We start from the raw sequence: 20,388 nt of genomic DNA on the forward strand, positions 1-20,388 counted from the left end.
GAATAATTTTAAATAAAATTACTTAGCTAGCATTCTTTAGCATCTGGAGAACCTATGTGCAGGAAGGTAGGTGTGTGTGCGAAGGAGAGAAGGGAAGCTACCCTAACTCACATCCAATGCTGCTGAAACACTTATTCACACCTTTGTGCCCTCCCACTTAGATGTAGCTAACATACTTCTTGCTGGTCTCGCTTGCAGCACCGCCATTCATAAGTTCCAAGAGCTAGCGAGAGAGCAAGAGGGTGCATAGGTTCAAAGAGAACAGTTAAGTGATGCTTCAAGGCGAAAAGGTACCAAACGCTGAATATTTGATTTGTTAACCCATTTAATGTACAGTACTTAAAATACAGTAAATGCTCTTGATATGACTTCCTACTAATTAGTTCAGACTCCATTATCATAGCCCAGAAAATTCAAGCTCCACTCAAACACTTCTCTTAATTCCTTAAGGGAAAGAAATTGGGAATTAGGTGAATACAGAGCTTTGCCCCTCTGTAGCCAGTTCTGTCTAATACTGTGTATTCACTACGAGTTAGTCTCCAGAGACAACTAATATTATAAAATGGCCAGTTTTCTAGGCTCTGCATCTACTAAGACCCTTGTTTTGAGATAAATCTCTAACCACCATCACTCAACCGGTGAAATATTTGATAAGCTATCTGCTGTAGAGCTCAACCAATGGAGGACAACAGCACAGACTGGAGCTATTCACCTCCATCTGGAAGGAATACTTCCCACTCAGCTCCTGGTCACCCCGCAAGACCTTCTTATTTGACCACACTTCCTACCATTTTTTGCTTCTCCTCTAACTCCCAGCTTGGGTGCAAACCTTGGACTGTCCAATGCCTTGGGAGGTCCCCCCAATGTGAAAGGCACTAAATAAATGTAAGCCAAAGCTCTAATAGACAATCTATTTGTACAAACAAGAGGAAGTGCTCCAAGACACTACTCCATGTAGTACATAAGATCAAGTTGTTGTTGAAACTCACCAATGCTTGGAATGGCAAGTTGCGTGGTTTTAGCTATGTCAATTCCAGTAATACCTGAACATTAACTCTTGGGGTACCAAAGCTTTGGTTCTTGCCAATCTTTGCCTGAACTATCATTCCAGGAAGAGAGTGCACATTCCATTCCAGACCAAGGGACATTTCCACCTGTAGGTGGCGTACATATGTGGAGCTTTCAGTCTGGTTTGATGTTCCTAAACATGGGAATAGGTGTCTGCACCATCATCACCATCCTGTGATTACAAAAGAAGTCCTTAGATATCTGTACAGAAACTAACAATTTGATAATTCACTCACTGATATTCATGCTTCAATACAGATAAATGGGAATTCATTTATTATTACGGTCGATGCCCCTTTTATGGGAGGGGGAGAAAGGGGTCAGACATACAAGTCTCTCGTACATGCACCACCCATCCTCTTGATGACCATCACCTATTAACAATTCAGAGGTCTTTGTGGGAGCTGGTGCAAAAACATTATATCTTCGAAACACAACGGAAAAAAGCCAAGCTGAACCACAGCTTACAATATAATGAGGTAGGACTGTGTTTGATATGCTGCATGAAAAGAAATGTCAACAATCCAACCACATGGCAGGTTAAATTATTCAGTTAAACAGTGAACTTTATTTTGGTTCAGCCCAACCAATAACTGAGTTAAATCCAATTACTTCTACAATGCCTTGAGCTAATTGCACAGCTCCATAATGCAGGGCGGCAACATCGACAGACTTGACCTAAGAGACTAAACATGGCAATGGGTGGTTTAAAGTAACATTAGCGATCACAACTATTTCAACCAAGGCTCCAGTAGTTCATAGCAGTTAATGTTGTTAGACATAATATATGACATTAGCTTTACAGCTTCCATATGGGCCAGTAATCTGGTCTGTGGAAAATCACCTTCAAACTTGGGGTAGGTGCAACAAACACCCCAAAAACAATTATACGTTTCTCGTCATGTCCGGCAAGATTTTGCACACTGTGCATGGCAGACTTTTTTTTCAATTACCTATCTTGGAATTAGGATTTATTCAGGGAAAATACACCTGTCTTTGGATTTGAGGTGGTGCTGGGGGTTTAAGTTTTTTTCTAAACAGAGGTAAAGTTGCGATTCTACAACATTGGCGCCTCCTTGCAGTCACTTACACAATTCACCCCCAAGATGAACCTGAACCTGCAAGTTAGAACCTCTGACCCACTCAGCAACAGGTCAGGTTATAAAGCGGGCAACAGCTGGTACTTCCATGCCGTTACTGTTGACATCACCGCACCATGCTGCAAGCAGGAAGCTGGCAAATGTTCTGAGGAGTGCCTGATTTCTCCCCCTCTTCCCCACCCTCCAAGGGGAGCGCACTGTAGTCCATTCAACTCCAGCTATCCATCTACGCAAACCAAACAATGAAAGTGGAATTGCCCGTTTAGCTACATTTTGTTTTGCAGTTTGCACTGTACATTTTGACTCTGTATGTAAAGTTAATCAGGAGAATAAATTGAAACCGTGAATGACTGTCACAACAATAAATCTGTGCCTGAGAGGAAGTGTCCTTGTTCTTCATTAGGACACTGGGAATATATGATCTTCACATCCCCCCGCTCACACACACACACAGCACTGCAGTGTCATGAGTTCAAAGTTCCCATGTGGAGCTTGAACCCACAAACCTGTCTCACAAGTGAAAGTGCCACCAACCAGGTCACGGCTTATCCTCTAAAAGAGATATTGATGCCTTTGTAAAATTGCGGAATCTGGCATTGATCAGCCTCAAGCACCATCAGACATGAAAGCCCTGTGTTCGTCACTTACCCTCTAGGGGGCACTGGTCATCAAGGAACTGCCCTCCTTTCAGTTCTCCATTCAGCAGCTCCTGCAGAAACAAGACAAGGAAGAAATATGAGTCAATAGAAAAGGACCGCAGAACATTTGAGATGAAACAAGGATTGGGCCCCATTAACCAACTGACTGCTGTGGAGAAATGCAAACGGTTTCACCCAAAACATGAGCCTTGGATGAATAGCACAGAGAAAGAAAGGATAGGTTTAGGATGAGCCAGGATTGAGAGGAGAAACCTACTCCCATTTTGCTTTAAATTATATTATGTATAAAAAATGGAATTATTGTATTGATAAGAACAGGCAGGCAATTTCATTAAAATGGTTTATTTCCAGGTTTCAACGCACTGCCTTTACTCGCTGGTTCCTTTCACAACTCATTCAGTTGCCAGGAAAGTGAGAGTCCCTGATTATCATCTCCAGAGCTGCTTGCAATGTCGCTACCTATCACTGTTTATGGTGTTTATAGATATCTCTCCCCCAAACCCCACCCCCCCCCCACACACACACAAACCTATTCAAGCCAAATACAACAATTCTTGTTACATCATGTACCATCCCTAGAAAGGCAAGGTATAACAACTTGATCCACAAAAATGCTCATGGTATCCTGTATAGATCCTTCCATTATGCTGTAGGCAGATGTCAATCAAATACTTAATGAACAAATTCAGGCTTGGGACAATAGCTACTGAAAGGCATTACCAGATTTCTGAACACGTACTCATATATCGATGGCTCAGTACCATATTTGAGTGGTATGCAGAGAGTTACGCAATTGTTGCTCAAACTCCTCAACTCAAACTGGTGGAAACATCGCTCATTGGGAAGGGATGTGTGTCCGAGCTCTGGGTCTCTGTGATCTGGTTCTTCAGCCAGGCTTCACTGTGCTTCAGGGCATTGTTGATGAAAGACCAGCCAACCTGGCTCGTCAGCAGGACATGAAAGAGCAGAACAGTCAGTGGGAGCAGGGATTCTTCCCACTTGGCTTCCATTAACTCTATAAGCAAAGTTCTGCCAGATAGAGTGGTCCTAGCTGGACAAGCAGGACAAGGCTTGCCAGGCAGTACCATAACACACACTCTGGGGTCCTCAGGTCTTGCCTGTCAAATCCTTGGAATTAGAGAACAGGGTGTGTATTTCATTCCAGATGCAATGAAAATTTCCATGTGTAGGTGGGTTCCATTGTGGAACTCTGGTGAGTCTGGTTTAGAAACTCTTAAGCATAGTGATGGCTATGTATCATATACTCAGCTGACCCAAAAAATAGGTAGAGTTGAGATCACCATGACCAGGGAGTAAGGTGTAGTTGCACCACGCAAGAGACAGTGATCATCTGCACTGGATACACACCAGAGCAAATGAGCATGTGCTGGCAGCAGAGATGCCGTTACATTGAGACGCTATGGCAGGAGGAACGTAACAAGCTTGTGCATTTTTACAAGAGCCGGAACACGTGGCATAATTTACTCTCTACGTGTGTTCTTGGGAGTTTCCACCTCCGCAAACCCCAATTTCAAAATCTCTTTCATAAAATTAAGACGACTTTGAAGACGTCGCTCAGTTCAGATATTTTGGACGGTTTTACTTAAGAAATTGCGACTTACTAGCTCCAATCGATTATTCTTGCCTGGGGAACAGCACCATCCAGTGAAATCAGAAACCCCATAATCTCCCTATCCGCCCTTTAATGGGGCTCGCAGTCCCTCAGCAGCGTGGAGGCTCATTTCATTTAATTTCAACTTGAGCAAATTATTAGGGCTCTCTCTTTCCCTTGCCAGGCAGGAGCAGGCGCCTAAGTCTCCTGTCATCCTCTCTTCCTCTGATCGCGCTGGATTGTTGCTGTTGCTGCTATAGGGGAGGGGGTTGGTGGGGGGGGTGCGGAGGAAGTCTCGTGGGCAGAGCAAGGCAAAAGCAACCTCTTCTACCCTCTTCCAAGCAGCTGTCAATAATCAGCAACCCCAGCAGGAGAGATCTGCTAGGAACCTTTGTTTAATAATCCGAATACCAGCTTCCTTCACTTTCATTTCTCTTGGTGCCCACGAGGGAATTTCAATATTATTATTTTTTTTTTGGGGGGGGGGGTTGTGGGTTTTTACAAAAATTTACCAAAAGGCTTCATTTAAAAAGGTTGCCCCGCTATTGCTCCACAAGTGTCCAAAGTGCCCTGCATCTTCTTTCGGATAAATGCACCAGACACACATATACATTTTTGACATGAAAACGCAAGATTAAAAAGTAATTGAAAAAAAGCTTCAGCCTCCAACTTCAAAATATAAAGATAATAATCATTGCATTTGATATAGTGCCTTATTCATGATGCAGAGATGTCTAAAAGCGCTTTACAGAATATATTGTAAAGTGAATTTAAGATGTGTATTTTATGGGCGAAATGAAAAACAAGAGCCCAGTTCAGTCATCGACTGGATTCATTGGTCGATAAATTCTTAGGGACTTGTAAGAGGTTAACAGCAAATCTGAAACAAAAAAGGGTAGAATTTGGCATTTGGGAAAGTTAGGGCTGAGCGCATTCTGGCAATTAGAAAATATGTACGGCTTGTGGAATTCCTGGGAAAGTTGTTCCCTGGACTGGATAACAGCACTGGATAAACCATTAGATGAAAGTAATAGGCGGTAGGACACTTCAAGCTGCACCTGTGGTCGTACCTCATTACTTGTAAAAAAGACCCATGAACACAAGAGCAGCCTGTTGCGGGGACTGAACCCACAACCTCCTAACTCAGAAGCTAGTTTCCAAATGAGGCAGGATAACACCAAGATTCTGTGTAAGGAAGCCTTGATGGCTTTGAAAATAACCTCTGCTGCATGTGTGTATATGTATTAAAATAAACTACACAGACATATAAACTATATGACAGATCCTATGTGCAGCAGCATTGAAGTAAACCTAGAATGGAAACAAATTTGACCACCTTATAATGTTGTAGGGATGTCCTGAACACATTTGTGCTCTTTTTGTTCAAACAAACTACAAAAGTACAACTTAAAGCTCTTTTTCAAAAAGATTGCTTTCTCAAAATTCCTCTCAGGGGAAGAGAGGGAACAGGGGTCAATAGGTGGGGGGGGGGGTTCAGGAGAAAGATAAAGACCGAAGACATTCTCCTTCCTGTTCTGTTGCCTCCTCCTTCTGTGCCCCTCTCCCTATGCCTTCCTCTCTGTTCTTCCCCGCACTCTGATATAACCAGCTCAATGTACATCGATGATCACGAGGTGCAGAGTGTCTGCCATGTGCAAAAACATCACTTTGAATAAAAATAAACAACTTTCATAAAGGTCTAAAATTAAATTTTTTGAAGGAAATGCATAGTTGAACCCTAATACTACATTTTTTATGCTGTTTTTTAAAAAAATGTTTCCATTTTAGGATTGCTATAATGCCAAGCATCTTTGCACTCAACCATTTCCAGCCTTTCAAGTGGCATTGGGTTACACAGGGGCTTTCATCACTAGAAAAAAATAGGCCAGGTGACATCAGCCAGAGCTCCAGAATGGTTCCTAACAGCAGCAAATCTGCCTCTTTTTGGAAAGGAAAAAGAAAAGAGCTAAGAGAAACACTAGAGAGCTTTGTATAAGACTTCCTGTCTCACAGTGCAACACAGAAATACCAGTCTATCAGAAACATGGCCTTTAGCTGCTCATTTCAGTCAGTGGATCCACAAAGACTTTTACCAAAGATTTTCAACAATGAGCAAAAATCTGAGAAGAAAGGGAAGATAGATGCAGTGGATCTAGTGCATGCAGTGGATGCAGTGGAGAGCCCAGAATCTTTGTACACAGTATTACAGAGCTCCATTAAAACTTATTCTGCTTTACTTCGAATATGATCCCAGATCAAGTTTATTTTGGGGGGAAAAGGAAAAGAGAGGAAAGACAAGTTGTGACCTAAGCCCTTTCAATAGGGTAGCTGTACATCTGCCTGGAGCAGCACATGAATGTTTTAAATTTTACGAGTGGCTGTGGTACGGTTTGACAGAATGTAAAGCTAAAGATTTTTTGTGTGGTTAAAACTTAATTTATTTGCTGAAATGTCAGTGGAACATAATGCTAAAGGTTAACTTTTGCCACGGAACATTAATTAAATGCTGACATATTAATGCTTGGGTTGATTAAGAGAAACAATTTGCATGTTAAGCGTGGATTTATTAAAAGGACAAATGCAACTCCTTGTTATCTTCATGCAACTCCTCGCTATCCTCCTTGGGGAGGGGAGGTAGGCGGGGTCTTCTTGGAGCTGAATTGGATCTGAGGTGACATGTTTGGCAAGTTTGAACTGAGTCCACCCTCTGTTACCGTCTCGGTAGTCCAGTTCCTGAGCCAGGTACTCCAGGGCACTGCTGATGACAGCACAGCCAGCCGGGCTCATCAGCAGGATTTGGAAGGGCAGACCAGTTACTGGGGCAGGAACTCTTCCCACTCAGGTGAACAACAACAACTTGCATTTATATAGCGTCCCTCACGCAGGTTAGCATCCCAGAGCGCTTGACAGTGGCTGAGCACGATGCCGAGCTGGGGGAGGAGGTGACCGTAGCCACGGTCGAAGAGGAAGGTTTTCAGGCACCGATCTGAAAATGAGGAAGGAAGGGGCAAGGCGGAAGGATAGAGGAAGAGTATTCCAGAGTTTCGGAACAAAGTGGTTGAAAGCGCGGTCGCCAATGTTGGAACAGAGGGCACGAGGGACATGCAGAAGGCCGGAGCCAGTCGAGCGGAGGCAGCTAGTTGTGGGTTGGGGATAAGCAGGTTGGAATGAAGCCTGGCAAGGACTGGTGTGATGAGGTATGGAGTCTAATGCAGGTGAATATGCGAGTGATGGAGTTCTGAATCAGCTGGTTCGTGTGCATGGTGGAGTTGGGGAGACCAGTGAAGAGGGCATTTGAAAAGTTGAGTCAGGAGATGATGAACACATGAACGAGTGTTTCGGCTGCATCTGGGGACTTGTTAACCCTACAAGCCAAAGCCCTAATGGGTACAATGCTTCCAGCTGGCCACGTAGTGAAAAATCTTGCTAGACAGTACTGTCAATGGCAAGCTGTTCAGTTTTAGCTGATTAGACTTCAATGGACATTCTGGGGTCCCTCAGCTTTGCCTCTTGTTAATCTGCATCCAATACTCTCCTGAATTAGGTAAACAGGATGCATCCATCCAGGGAAAGAGTGTGCTTTTAAACATCTCTGGAATTTCCATGTATAGGTGGGATGAATGGGGAACTCTGTTTGATTTGGATACTCCTAGGCATGGTGATGGGTTTCCACATGTGTCGGGCTCCCAGCTGACCAAAAAANTTCAACTGGGCAAAGGTCTCTTTGGTGTGATATGCAAGATAAAATGAGATGATGGAAAATGTGGTGAGAGGCAAAACAGTGAGTGAGGCTATCATGCTGAAAATAGCGTTTTCCAGGATATTCTCCTTTCTTCACCTACCCCGCTCCACCAAAAAAAACACCAAATATGCTTGACAAATGCTTTTCCAGAATACTTCAGGAAAATGATATCAGCACAGTTGAATAAAGTATATGCTCTGTTTTTGTGCTACCTGGGCTTGACCGGCAACCACTACAACTGACCAGTCAGATCATTTACAAAGCCCGGCATCAAACCCTCAAGTTACATGAACAACGAGTAAACATCACCGTATTCTACTTAACAGTGAACAAAAGTTCAGAACACTGAAAGAAATCGGATTTGGCCAAATTATTTGTAATGGTTATTCAAAAGACTTAAAAAAAACTTATTTCTGGATCAAGGTTTTACACGAGGGATACGCAGATAATATATCATAATAATACTTGCATTTGATATAACGTCTTATCACGTCGTTGAGCTATCTCAAAGAGCTTGACAGAATATACTGTAAAGTGGATAGACTGTATTTTGTGGGCGAAACATATCAGCCAATTGCGCACAGCAGTGTCCCTCAAACAGTCGCAGATTGAGTGACCACATTTTTTTGTGGGATGGAGGGATTATTACCCACAGAAAGCGATCTGCCAATCAACTAACAACCGGTTTCCTCCTTACTACTCAGTAAATAGAGGAGTATGAAGTAAGGAAACTTGCCTAAGGTTTCGTCCTGCCCGGGAATCGAACTCTCTCACTTGCAAGGCGAGTGTTCTGACCACTAAGCTACAGGACTCCACGAATGCAGGACACACTCGGCCCATTGTATCTGCATGGATGTCAATTCTCGAACTAGATTAGAACAAATATCTGTCTATGATATGCAACAGGTTAATGCACTAAACAGAATTAAATAGTCCTCAGCTTGTGGCAATAAAAAAAACATAAAACAATGAAGCTTGTATAAAGCATTCAAGCTATTGGAACATTTTAAAACTAGTTCACTGGCCACTTCAGTTTTCCAGAAATCTTTTAATGGGAAAACATAATAGTAGTTTTAAAGGGTATTCAGTGATTATCTGGATTTTGTAGCATTAAAGAAATAGCATAATAATAATAATAATCCTTGCATTGATATAGCGCTTTTCACATCTTCTAGACGTCTCAAAGCGCTTCACAGAATATACTGCAAAGTGAATTGACAGTATATTTGTGGGCGAAACATAGTAAATTTGTCAAAGCCACAGCTCCCAAAAATGTCCCTTAAATCCATGAATCATTTTTGGTTTGGGTCAGTGGGTATCTGAGATACATGGAAATCCATCACCCTGTTTAAGAGTATCCAAACCAAGCACAGTTCCATACATTCATGCCACCTACATATGGAAGCTTTCCTCATTTCTTGAATGGAACATCCTCACTAGGTGGATGTCAGTAACCTTTTATAGTGCATTCACTGTGGTACAAAACATTGCATTAGTTGTACTTGACACATGCACCGCAGGAGACTATTGAAGTCTCTTTAAATACCACTCACTGTACAGCATCTCTCGATTTAAACAGCAGAGCAAGAGGTGGATAATAATAATAATCCTTGCATTTGATATAGTGCCTTATCATGTCTTTGAGATGTCTCAAAGAGGATGTCAGTGAAAGAGTGACATTGGAGGGAAAAGGAGGAGAAACAAAGACAAACAGTAAAAAAAAACTGTGAAGCTCTCAGACGTTACTCTATTGAAGGGTGCTATGTAAATGCAAGTTATTGCTGTGGCAGTAAGGTAGCAAGGCTGACGCTGAAAGTTAAATGAAGGTTTTAAAGGAGAGAATTTAATGAGAATTTGGCTCCATCCCGGAGGAGAGGTAAAAGGTAAACGACAAAAAAAATTCTCATCACTCTTCTTTCAAGCCAGGGCCCCAGCATTTTAATTACAACCTCCAGATCTGGTCTGGAGCTCTTTTTAAAATAAAGCCAGCCAGGTCTGGCACACAAACCCAGATGTGGAAGGAGCAGCTCAGCTTTCAGCAGTTATTTCCGAAGCACCAAGAACTCGTCATCTCTCCAAGGGGTTTTGGCACCAGACACTCCGGACAAGCAATTGCTTTTCCCCATTGGCTGACTTCCTCCTCCTCTCCCCCACCCCCGCCATGATCAAAGTCGGACTTCACTTTGGCAAGTGTACCGTGGAAAAAAAACTGCTTTCATTGATCAAAGTTCTATCCCACCACTATTCTTGGAGCATTACCTAGAGGAGCCGTGCGCCTAGCATGTCGAGTCTTTTACACAGAGTAGATTTGGTGCTGTTCCAATCATCCATGCATGCCATAAATATATAAAGACATACCGTCAACACTAGCCAAGTTGTTGGGCAGTGTTCAAACATTTTTAATCATTGCAACAGCAGGATCAAGTCTCAGCAAAAGCAGAGAGGTCAATCTCAGTTGTGAGTACAGTACCCAAAGATGTTTGTCAGCTCTCGAGAGGCCACTTGGTAGGGGAGGTCCATCTATAGCTCATTACACTGACAAACAACAGCAGGAAAAACAGACTCCCCCCACCTCCCCATTTCAACATAACTAACGCAGAGGAAATCCAGCCTTCATTTATTTCCAGAGTTAGAAACCTTATGCAAACATTTAAAAGGGAATTGGATAAATATTTGAAGAGGATAAATACAAAAGGGCACAAGGAAGGAATAGGGAATTGTGATTAGAGGCTCTAGCTGCAGCAGATGAGTTAGAACCACTTTATTATTAACAATAATAATCTGCGATTTAATATAGTGCTTTATCATTGCTTAATGCCCTCTAAATCGTCGTGGGATGGGGGAAATCACAGATCTTTATTTAACACCTCATGCATCTTATCCTCATTACACTCTGGAAGGGTACGTCAAATCCCCAAGATCTGTCCAACACTAAATAAGCAGAGATGGATTCTTTGGTTTTGTCCGTGAATATTTCTGTAATAACACTGAAACCAAAATGGATTTGAAAACTCAGTTGAGGCATTATTCACAGGTTTCTAACAATCAAATTGTGATGAGCTAAGGTTAAGATCAATATAAAGTTTGGGAAGATTAGAAGTAAAACCAAGCAGTGGTTTCAAGATAACAAGAGAGGTTTGGACGAAAGATCTCATCCTTCCAGATTACCTTCCATGCTCCCATCACAGCATTGAGCATTGTTTTTAAATTAGGCCCTGTCCTGATCTCAGTCACTCTTCCTGGTAACTTGTTGCAGTCATTAATTACTCTCTGGGTAAGTAAATATTTCCTTGTATCTGTCCTGAAATTGCCCTTTGGAACACAAAACCGATATCCTCTTGCTGTATGTAAAAAGATTGGAGCCCAAAGGCGAGGATGATAATCTTTTGCTTTTATTCTGTTCCGGGGTAACAAGAGGCATTTGCAAGACTAACCCCAGATACGAGAGTAGCATTCAAGTCTTGAACACATTTGGGTTTTAGAGAGTTAAGAGTCAGAGGAGAAAATAAATGTTTGGCACAAAGGAGGAATCTGAGCTTCTTGGAAGCTGTTCTAGCAATGGAGATGTGAGAATTTCATATGAGATCAGAGGAGATAGTGAAGCCAAGAATGTTGATAGATGAAGAAGGATTAAGAGTGGAAGCATTAAAGGCAAGAGGTGATAGGCGTCTATAAGACTTAAGAGAGACTTGAAGGAACTGTGCCTTTGAAGGAATGAGAAACAAGATCAGTGACCTATCAAAAGACACAGAGATCAAGGTTTAGTGATTCTGCCAATGCACTGTGTGAGTAGTGGACGTTGCGTGTGATTTATATTTTAAATAAAGCCTGAATATAAAGTGATACACAGTCCTGAATTACCATCAATCATTTCCCCAAGAAAATTAGATTACAAATTGTATTTTACATTGAGATCATCTCTACTGCAGTGCAAAAGATGCACTGTTTGATCTTGTAAAGGCTTTCCCTCCCAATTTATATCCCTGCTGTAATATTCAGCTTTAATGCAAATCTACTTCAGGACAACTGCAAGTAATAGTGGATGAGGTCATGGACCAATTGGGAATTTTTATTAAAAAATAGTTGTGCTTTGACACTGGAAGGCTTGATGGAGACTGAAGAAAGGGAATTAATAATTACATTTGACAATGTTATGGATAAAATGTCTCTAGTCATACTGATATATAAGGGTTGGGAAGTAGAACACTGCCTCTGATTTTTTATGTGTGAGGGAAGGGGTAAAGAGGTTAAAATAATAACTGGGATATATTCTCCATGGACTCTAGTTCCCAGCTAATATATAGGATTCTGGATAGAGTGCAATTAATGGCTTGCAAGGCCGAAATATAATATTTCTTGCAAGTCTCCATACAGAGAAACACAAATCTGAGAGGAGAGAGAGAGAAGCGAGCAAGGATAGAACAACGGTTTTCAAAAAAAACTAAAGGGGTGGGAAACAAAACTTATTTTACTGAGTTACAGAATACTAGGGAAGCAAGCTGACAGTCTAGTTTGTTAGATGTTGAATACAGTGCATTCACTTCAGGCGGGACAATTAAAAAATATATATTATTACGATTAAAGGAAGAATAGGTCTCCTGGACTGTGTATCACTTTATATTCTGGCTTTATTTAAAATATAAATTGCATGCAACGTCCTCTACTCACACAGTGGTTTGTCCTTTAGGAATTTAAACAAACTTATTTCACTGAGTTACAGAATACTAGGGAACATGACAATTAAGACACCCAATTCGGCTTGCCATTACACGTTAAAAGGCCCAGACTATATTATTTTTAGATACTTAGCCCCATCTACTGCTTACTGGTGAGCATCTCAAAGATGTATCACAGAGGTTAGGTATAGAAGACTCCCATTAAAGCTAATTTAGAGCTATTGTTTAGGTACAATATCTCAGGTGCCATGTTAAAAGTGAGCACAAAAAATGGCCAACTTCCAGGTAATCAGGTTGTTGACATTACTTCCTGCGCACTCACACTATTTGCAGGAAGCATCAGAGACATCACTTCACAAAGCAACATCAGTACACTGCGCAATTACACATTATACAGGAAGAGAAGTTAGCAGTGACCCGATAATCTGGAAGCCGAAAGCTAGAAGTGTACTATACTTCTGGTACCCATAGGACACTACACTCGAACAAGGCCCTTAGCAACATAGTTGACCTGTTTGGATAGTAAATCCTATTCACTTGGACAAAGACTTGCATTACCAAAGAGAATATGGGTCCAGACTTAACTGACATTAGTGACAGATGGACGGGCGGTGGTGGTGGGATGGGGGAGAGAAGTGGAATCTATCTTACGCCAATCGCTAAAAATCTCAAGTCTTTTCACTGCATCTTTGTATTGAGATTTGCCATTCTAAAGGCACAGCAAAATAATCAGAATTCCATGGTCAATCGGAGAAGAAGAGAAAAAGTAAAAGTACTTTGCAAGATTCAGGTGAATGCTGAGATATTTACATTGTGCCTTACCTGTACCCAAGGTACCCCACCCCTAATCCATTTATGTTGATAAACAAATAGATGCACGTGAAATTACACTTGGCAGAAGATGGTGATTTAACTTTTGAATTTGATTTTAAGACAAAACTACTTTTGAAGCATGTATTAAATACAGTAATTTAGAGTCTGGACCATTTGTGTCCCTCAGATCTTTCTATCGACACATTCTGGAGTTGCAGTCTGACGATAAAAGGTCTAGAACAGTGTGCTCAGAATCACTTGCGACCTAACTACACAAACACACAAAAAAATTAAAAACAAAAGTTTACTTAGTTTGAAAGGAGAGCTAACCAAGAACAAACTCACATCAAATCTGACCCAAACATGTGTGGGAAACAATTTAACAGCTCAAACAGGATGTTCGCTCGGTTTCTGGCCATAGGAAAGCATTCCTGGAGCTGTATTCTCAGTGCTTGGCCTGCACAGAGCTCGTGGTGCACAAGGAATAGCTGATAAAGCTTAAGGGATTTGTTACACATTCCAAAGACCTACTGAAAAATCCTGACCCCATGCTGTGACAAAGATGGGTCACCAGCTGGGACACAGCCCCATCATTGTGAGGAACTGAATGAGATGCAGCACAAAACAGACAGAATCTAGAACTCACACTGCCAATTCAGTTTGGTATTGCCCCTGTAGTAGCTCATTTGGCACAGTCTGACATCTGGGGTTTAGCTTATATCGTTTACACAAAAGTGGGAAACCCAACAGTTGAGCAATTTAAGTTGGCTTTCCAGGATTTACAAGTGGCGCTACTGGAGTGGTAAAAATCTGACGACCACTTTAGGTTTACGTGAAACAAAATCTCTAACTGGGAGCACTAGCATTTAAGCAGAACAGCAGACATCCGATAAGAGGAAGCAATCAGGCCCTAAAGCCATTGCTCAGGACCAGCAATTTCTCACCTGGCCCCTCACCAAATGCTGGACAGACATCAGACCAGTTTCTCTTTTCCCCTTCCCTCCGCAGATAACAGTCTTAAAATGACACATAACACAGTTCGCAGGTAAATCATGAAGTCCATCTTTAACAGCGCCCTCAATAATAATCAACTGGCCCCAAACATAATTGGCCTAATAGGGTTTCTTGACAAACGTGCAGTACATCCAAAAATTACCACATGGTATTCACCAGAAACAATACCTTTTCACTCCAATGTTTAGTATATTAATCGATTAGGAATGTAGACATTCAATAATGACATGAAGGGGAAAAACAAAAATTGCCCCAAAACTTCAGTCATGTCTTTAGGCATTTATTAAGTACATCAGCCTGGCTCAGTGGTAGGACTCTCAATACTGAGTCAGTAGGTTTTGGGTTTGAGCCCCACATCGGGACATGAACTCACACTATGAAAGCTGACAATGCACTGCAGAGGATGTTTAGCATTGCCGGAGGTGCCTTCCTTCAAATGAAATGTTAAGCTGAGATCCTATTTGCCTGCCCAGGTGGACGGTAAAGATCTCATGGCACTTTTCAAAGAGAAGGGAGTTTCTTGCAGTGCCGTGGTCAATAATTCCAAATAAAATTGGTCATTCACTCTGTGGCTGTTTGTGAGACATTGCTGTGAGCAACTGACTGCTGTGTTTTACCCAGAGAATACATGGTCAATCCATTTTACAGTAATTTTACAAGTTTCCTTACTCCACACGCCTGATAATAATCCCTCAAGAAAAAAACAATAATAATAATAATAATCCTTGCATTTGATATAGCGCTTTTCACGTCAGGAGGACGTCCCAAAGCGCTTCACAGAACACATTGTAAAGTGAATTGACTGTATATTAATAAATATACACAATAAATTGGTCACTTCAATCCACGACTATTTGTGGGACACTGCTGTGCGCAATTGGCTGCTGCATCTCGCCCACAAAATGTACAGTCAATTCACTTTACAGTTTATTCTGTGAAGCGCTGAGACGTCTAGAAAACGTGAAAAGCGCTATATCAAATGCAAGGATTGTTATTATTATTATATCCTGTGAAGCACTTTGAGACGTCTCAACCATGTGATAAGGCACTACAGTATATCAAATGTATGGATTATAATTATTATTAATAAATCGAGTGAAGCGCTTTGGGATGTCCTCACAATATGAAAGGGGCTAAACCAAAAGCAAGGATTATTATTATTTATTATTATTAAGTGAACAAAATTGGGTTTGAAGCAGCGTATTTGACAATCTTTAATTTACTCTGCATGAAATAATCCATATTCTGCATGTGAATTAAGGAGAAGTCTGCATCATGATCCTAAGATAGAGTGTTGTGTTGACAGTACAGTCACCAGCAACAGAGGCATTAGAATCAATGCGAGAACCGGCACTAGTGCTCAATCGCCGCTGAAGCCAGTGAGTGGACGCGAGGGTTATTCTACCAAGCCATCCATATATACATTATTTAGTGCCATCAATAGGGAATACACGGTCACCTAGAGAGCTGACCCTATCAAAAATACTGACACTTTTCTACACTTAACCCATGATCTCATTTTAAAACAATTATATTTTCTAGACATCCTACATTTGAACCTAGATGCATAAGATATCACTCGGGTCGACGTGGCAACTCATCAGAGGAACTGCGAATAGCGACCCCTGTTTGCAACCGGAAATGTGCCCCACTGACAAACAGGAAATCTGCTCCAGCTTGATCTAATTGAAGTCACTGGAGTTCCCATAGGTCACTGGGACACATTTCCTGTTCTCACCAGGAGTCGCTCTTTGCAACTCTGGTTCACTGCACATTAGAGCCTGCTGTTAATTTCAGATCACTATGCTAGAGAACAACAACTGGTCCCCAAGCCCAATCTAAGTGTACAATGGACAGTGGAGGAATTCTTACAGGACTGCTACTGGGTAACAGTTTTACTTAGTCGTCTTTACACTTCAGAAAGAACAGGCTTATCTATAAGCTGTTAAGTTCCACACGCTTTTGTTACTGTCAGAGGTTGGTTAGTAGGGTGAGAGCACTGCTAGTCATTCACGGACTGAAGCTTTAATCATAAAGAAGCTGAGCCCAGAGGTCACACCTGCAAGTACATAAGCTGGATGACAGACTTCAGCTGGTTGATCGTGCTGTGTTCGTGCTTTACACCCTTTAAATGTAAAGAAACAAGATTGTCTGAAGAGAAGCTCTGTTGGAGGAAATGTGCTTCTTCCATATCAGTGGATGACTGTGTTGAGGAATGAACCAACGTAGGCAGATTTAAGAGCAGAAATTATTTCTTGCCATGGCATAGGTTGGGTAATAGATGGTGGGATTTCCCACTTCTAAAATAAAATGCATCAAAGTATATAAATGAGCAGCGGATCAATAAAAGACAAACATCGGCATTGCTTTTGCTTCACTCTCTCTTAAAACTTCCCTCCCCACAACACATGCAGTTTGAGCAACAAGTGTGTGCTATAATGTTCAGAGTTCAGCAAGATAAATCCCTATCACATTGGGATTTGAAATCACATAGTCTTAAGCTGACACTCTAATGCAATCCTGGAGTTGTGCTGCATTGTTGGAGGTCCCATCTGTCTGTTCAGGTGGACGTTAAAAACCCCATGGCAGTATTCAAAAAGAGGAGGGAGTTTGTTCCGGTGTCCTAGTTAACAAACACCCAAAGAAAAATTCAACTTGTTTTGTGACTGTTTGTAGGACATTGCTGTGTGCAATTATGCTGCCACATTTGCCTACAAATACAAATACAGCAAATCCTGTGAAGAGCCTCCATCCGACATGACAAGATGCTAAATCAAATGCAAGGATTATACAGTAAATATATTACCACTTTCATGGTCATGGTACATGGTCATACTTACACTGCTAGGATCACCCTGAATTACTCCCCTTCTCTAGATCAAGGAAATACCTGCTTTTAAACACTTCTGCAGTCGAAATCCGCCCGTATATTCGAGTAGTGGCACCACATAGAATAGCAAAAAGTGGCAATGAGAGCAATGACGAGCATTTATAGAGAGTGAAAGGCGCTCGATAAATGCAATCTTGTTGTTGTTGTAATATTATAAGGAAGAAACGTGTGGTGTTGCACAACACCTTCCTTGTTATAGTCAGCACAAAACAAGGAATGAGTTATGAAACTTCCCAAGTTTCAATCATAGTTTCAAAAAATACCACGCGCCCAAGCACTGCAAACTCCCCCCCACATTGTTCCATCAAGAGAGTACACCCCAAGTCAGTTCAAGATGTGCTTGCACAATTTTTTATTTTGTTTCCATCAATTTTTGTGTGTGTAAATTTTCTTTTGACGTTTCAGGGTAAATTTTGGGCAGAGTTGAGGACATGTCTTTGTATCAAATCTCACCAATGGTATAAACAGTTCAGAGTGACAAAAATTAACATTGCTGTAGATTACTGCAGACCTGTGGAGACAGATCAGCTCCAGGGAGACTGCCCTGCATACATACACAAGATACCGCAGTTGAGTATACCCAAACAAATTTTGAACCAAGAACCTCAAGGACTGAAATACTGTAACAACCTCAATATTCTATGAACAACAAACTTCACAACTCTGGTACCATCTGCTTAATTTTGTACTTGCATGCTTGAGATCTTACCCCCCCCCCCCCCCGACCCCATCTATATCGAAATACTTCAAAACTGTATCTCAATTGAATCTTGAGATCTACCACTCTCACTAAATATTAAATTCTTCTTCCCCATCCAATAAAGATTCAACACTCAAGAGAGAAAGCAAAGCTCCTTTGTAGAAACATGCACTTACAGAAATCTTGAGCTATTTATGTCTTTCTATTAACATGCAGAATTATGACTTTTTGTTAAGACACAAGCAAATGTATCACAAACCCAATTGCATTGTTAGTGCATGAAGAAACCGGTTTAGACTTTAAAAAATCCCTTTTCTGCATCCATATAGTGTGAGTAGCAAGTAAAACCATACACACAATGCAGACCCTACTTTAACTATACCACTCAGTTGATTTATTCAGCCAAGTATCTGTCCAGCTGCTGCGATATTCCTTGCAATCCTGAATGCTTTAATAGGATATGCCTCAAATCAGCTTTTCTATAGCAATAGACATTCCTAGCTTCTACTGCCTTTCATTATAGCTCAGATGCCTAATCCCAAATAATAATTTGATTTCCCTTCACTACAACCTCTCCTATCCCAGGATTTCCCACTGCTATACACATAACTAGATTTGCATACAATACTACATGTAGGGTTAGCCTAGTGCTTTCACAAGACTGATCTGGATGAAGGCCTTGGGCCCATTCAAACTCATCTATCCAGAACACCCACCCTACCTTCCCCCCCATCACTGCATCAAGCTGCTTATTAAATGGGTTGTATAAGTGCATTACCCACTCTCAAGGCAGAGGCTCTATCCTTTTAATTATAATTTCTGAAATCTTGTTTGTTCACTTTATTGCAATACATTCCCCCAGGGTCCCCAAATCTTTCTTGTGTTATGTCCTGTAGACCAATAGCATTTAGTTTTTATTTCTTCTGCTTTTTCTTTCTCCAACCATACCACTTTGCATTTATCTATATCAAATTACATTTTCCAGTAGTAAGCCAGAGTTTTCCCATCAATCCAAATCCCTGTGTATTTGGTCAATTTGTTCCCTAACACTGTCAAACTTAAGATGGTTTTGTTTCTGTCTATCCCCACTTCCAAATACTGCGTGAAACATACAGGAATAAAAAGGACAGACAAAAACAAAGCATGTCAAAGAACTACGTATGTTGGCAAGAAGAGTGCGTATGTTGGTCAGAAAGGTGCCAATTTACTTCAGTCTCTAATGGTGATGAAAGTTCATCACTTTCCGCACATGATGTTTAGGTTTTACAAATATATGGGTAGATCACGAGTATTTCTCGTACACATACTGATAAATTAATTTTCTTTACCTGGAGCAGCAATCTTCCAAGGTTTTTCATGCCACAGTAGAAAACGTAAGAATGTACAGTAGAACCTCACTAATCTGGTCACTCAAGTGACTGGGCAAAAGTGACCTACTTAGTGATGTGATCTGATTACTGAAATAGGTCGGATGAATCAGGTCACTGATGTAACGGCATTGGTAATGGAGAAGGGTGATGAACATTCAACAACCATACTTTGCAATCCCATTAAAATAAAGGCATTGTTCCATTTAAAACAAAAGCTGTCATGTATTCAGCCTTCCTTTTGAGAATGCATTCAACTTGTATTCTGCCAATGCCATAGATCACAGCTAAATATCTATGACTTTTGCCCTTACTGTTTTTGATCAAGTCCACTCTCTCATGTAAGGACAACTCCTTCCGTGGTGGCATGTTTACAGCGCTTATCAAGAATTGGCCGCAGGCGCTCAGGTTAGGCCGTGGGCGCTGGGCCAAGTCCATATCTCGCTCACGCCACTTCCACGATCCCAACAGTCCCCGTGTCGAGCATGAGAAACCAGAGCCCACTCCACCCACAGGAGCAGCGACGAGCAAACAGCATGAGAACCCCGAGGCCTAGCACACTGTGTGCAGGTTAGTAGTGGAGGGGTGGGTGTTTGTACCACGTTTGAAGCGGAGGAGGGCACTGTAGTGGCCCCAATCAATGACCGTTGTTCTGTATAGTGAGGTGCCCGGTTCACTGAAGCCGACAAGACAGACTATCTTTTAGTACAGACCATAAAACAGACTGTGAAAATGTGCCCACAATTG

The 20,388-nt window shown here is 41.5% G+C and overlaps 1 protein-coding gene across 4 annotated transcripts in view; it reads right to left on the minus strand.

The window, feature by feature from the left end:
* The window catches only part of nkd2b (NKD inhibitor of WNT signaling pathway 2b), a 98,914-nt gene that overhangs the window by 28,915 nt on the left and 49,611 nt on the right, over positions 1-20,388 (minus strand). For all 4 annotated transcript variants that reach the window (XM_042332057.1, XM_042332059.1, XM_042332058.1 and 1 more), the window contains exon 4: positions 2,817-2,877. In XM_042332057.1, the coding sequence (XP_042187991.1) occupies positions 2,817-2,877 (61 nt within the window). The remainder of the gene's footprint in view (positions 1-2,816; positions 2,878-20,388) is intronic.

Source organism: Callorhinchus milii, unplaced genomic scaffold (assembly GCF_018977255.1).
Source record: "Callorhinchus milii isolate IMCB2004 unplaced genomic scaffold, IMCB_Cmil_1.0 Scaffold2, whole genome shotgun sequence".
Lineage (NCBI taxonomy): Eukaryota > Metazoa > Chordata > Chondrichthyes > Chimaeriformes > Callorhinchidae > Callorhinchus > Callorhinchus milii.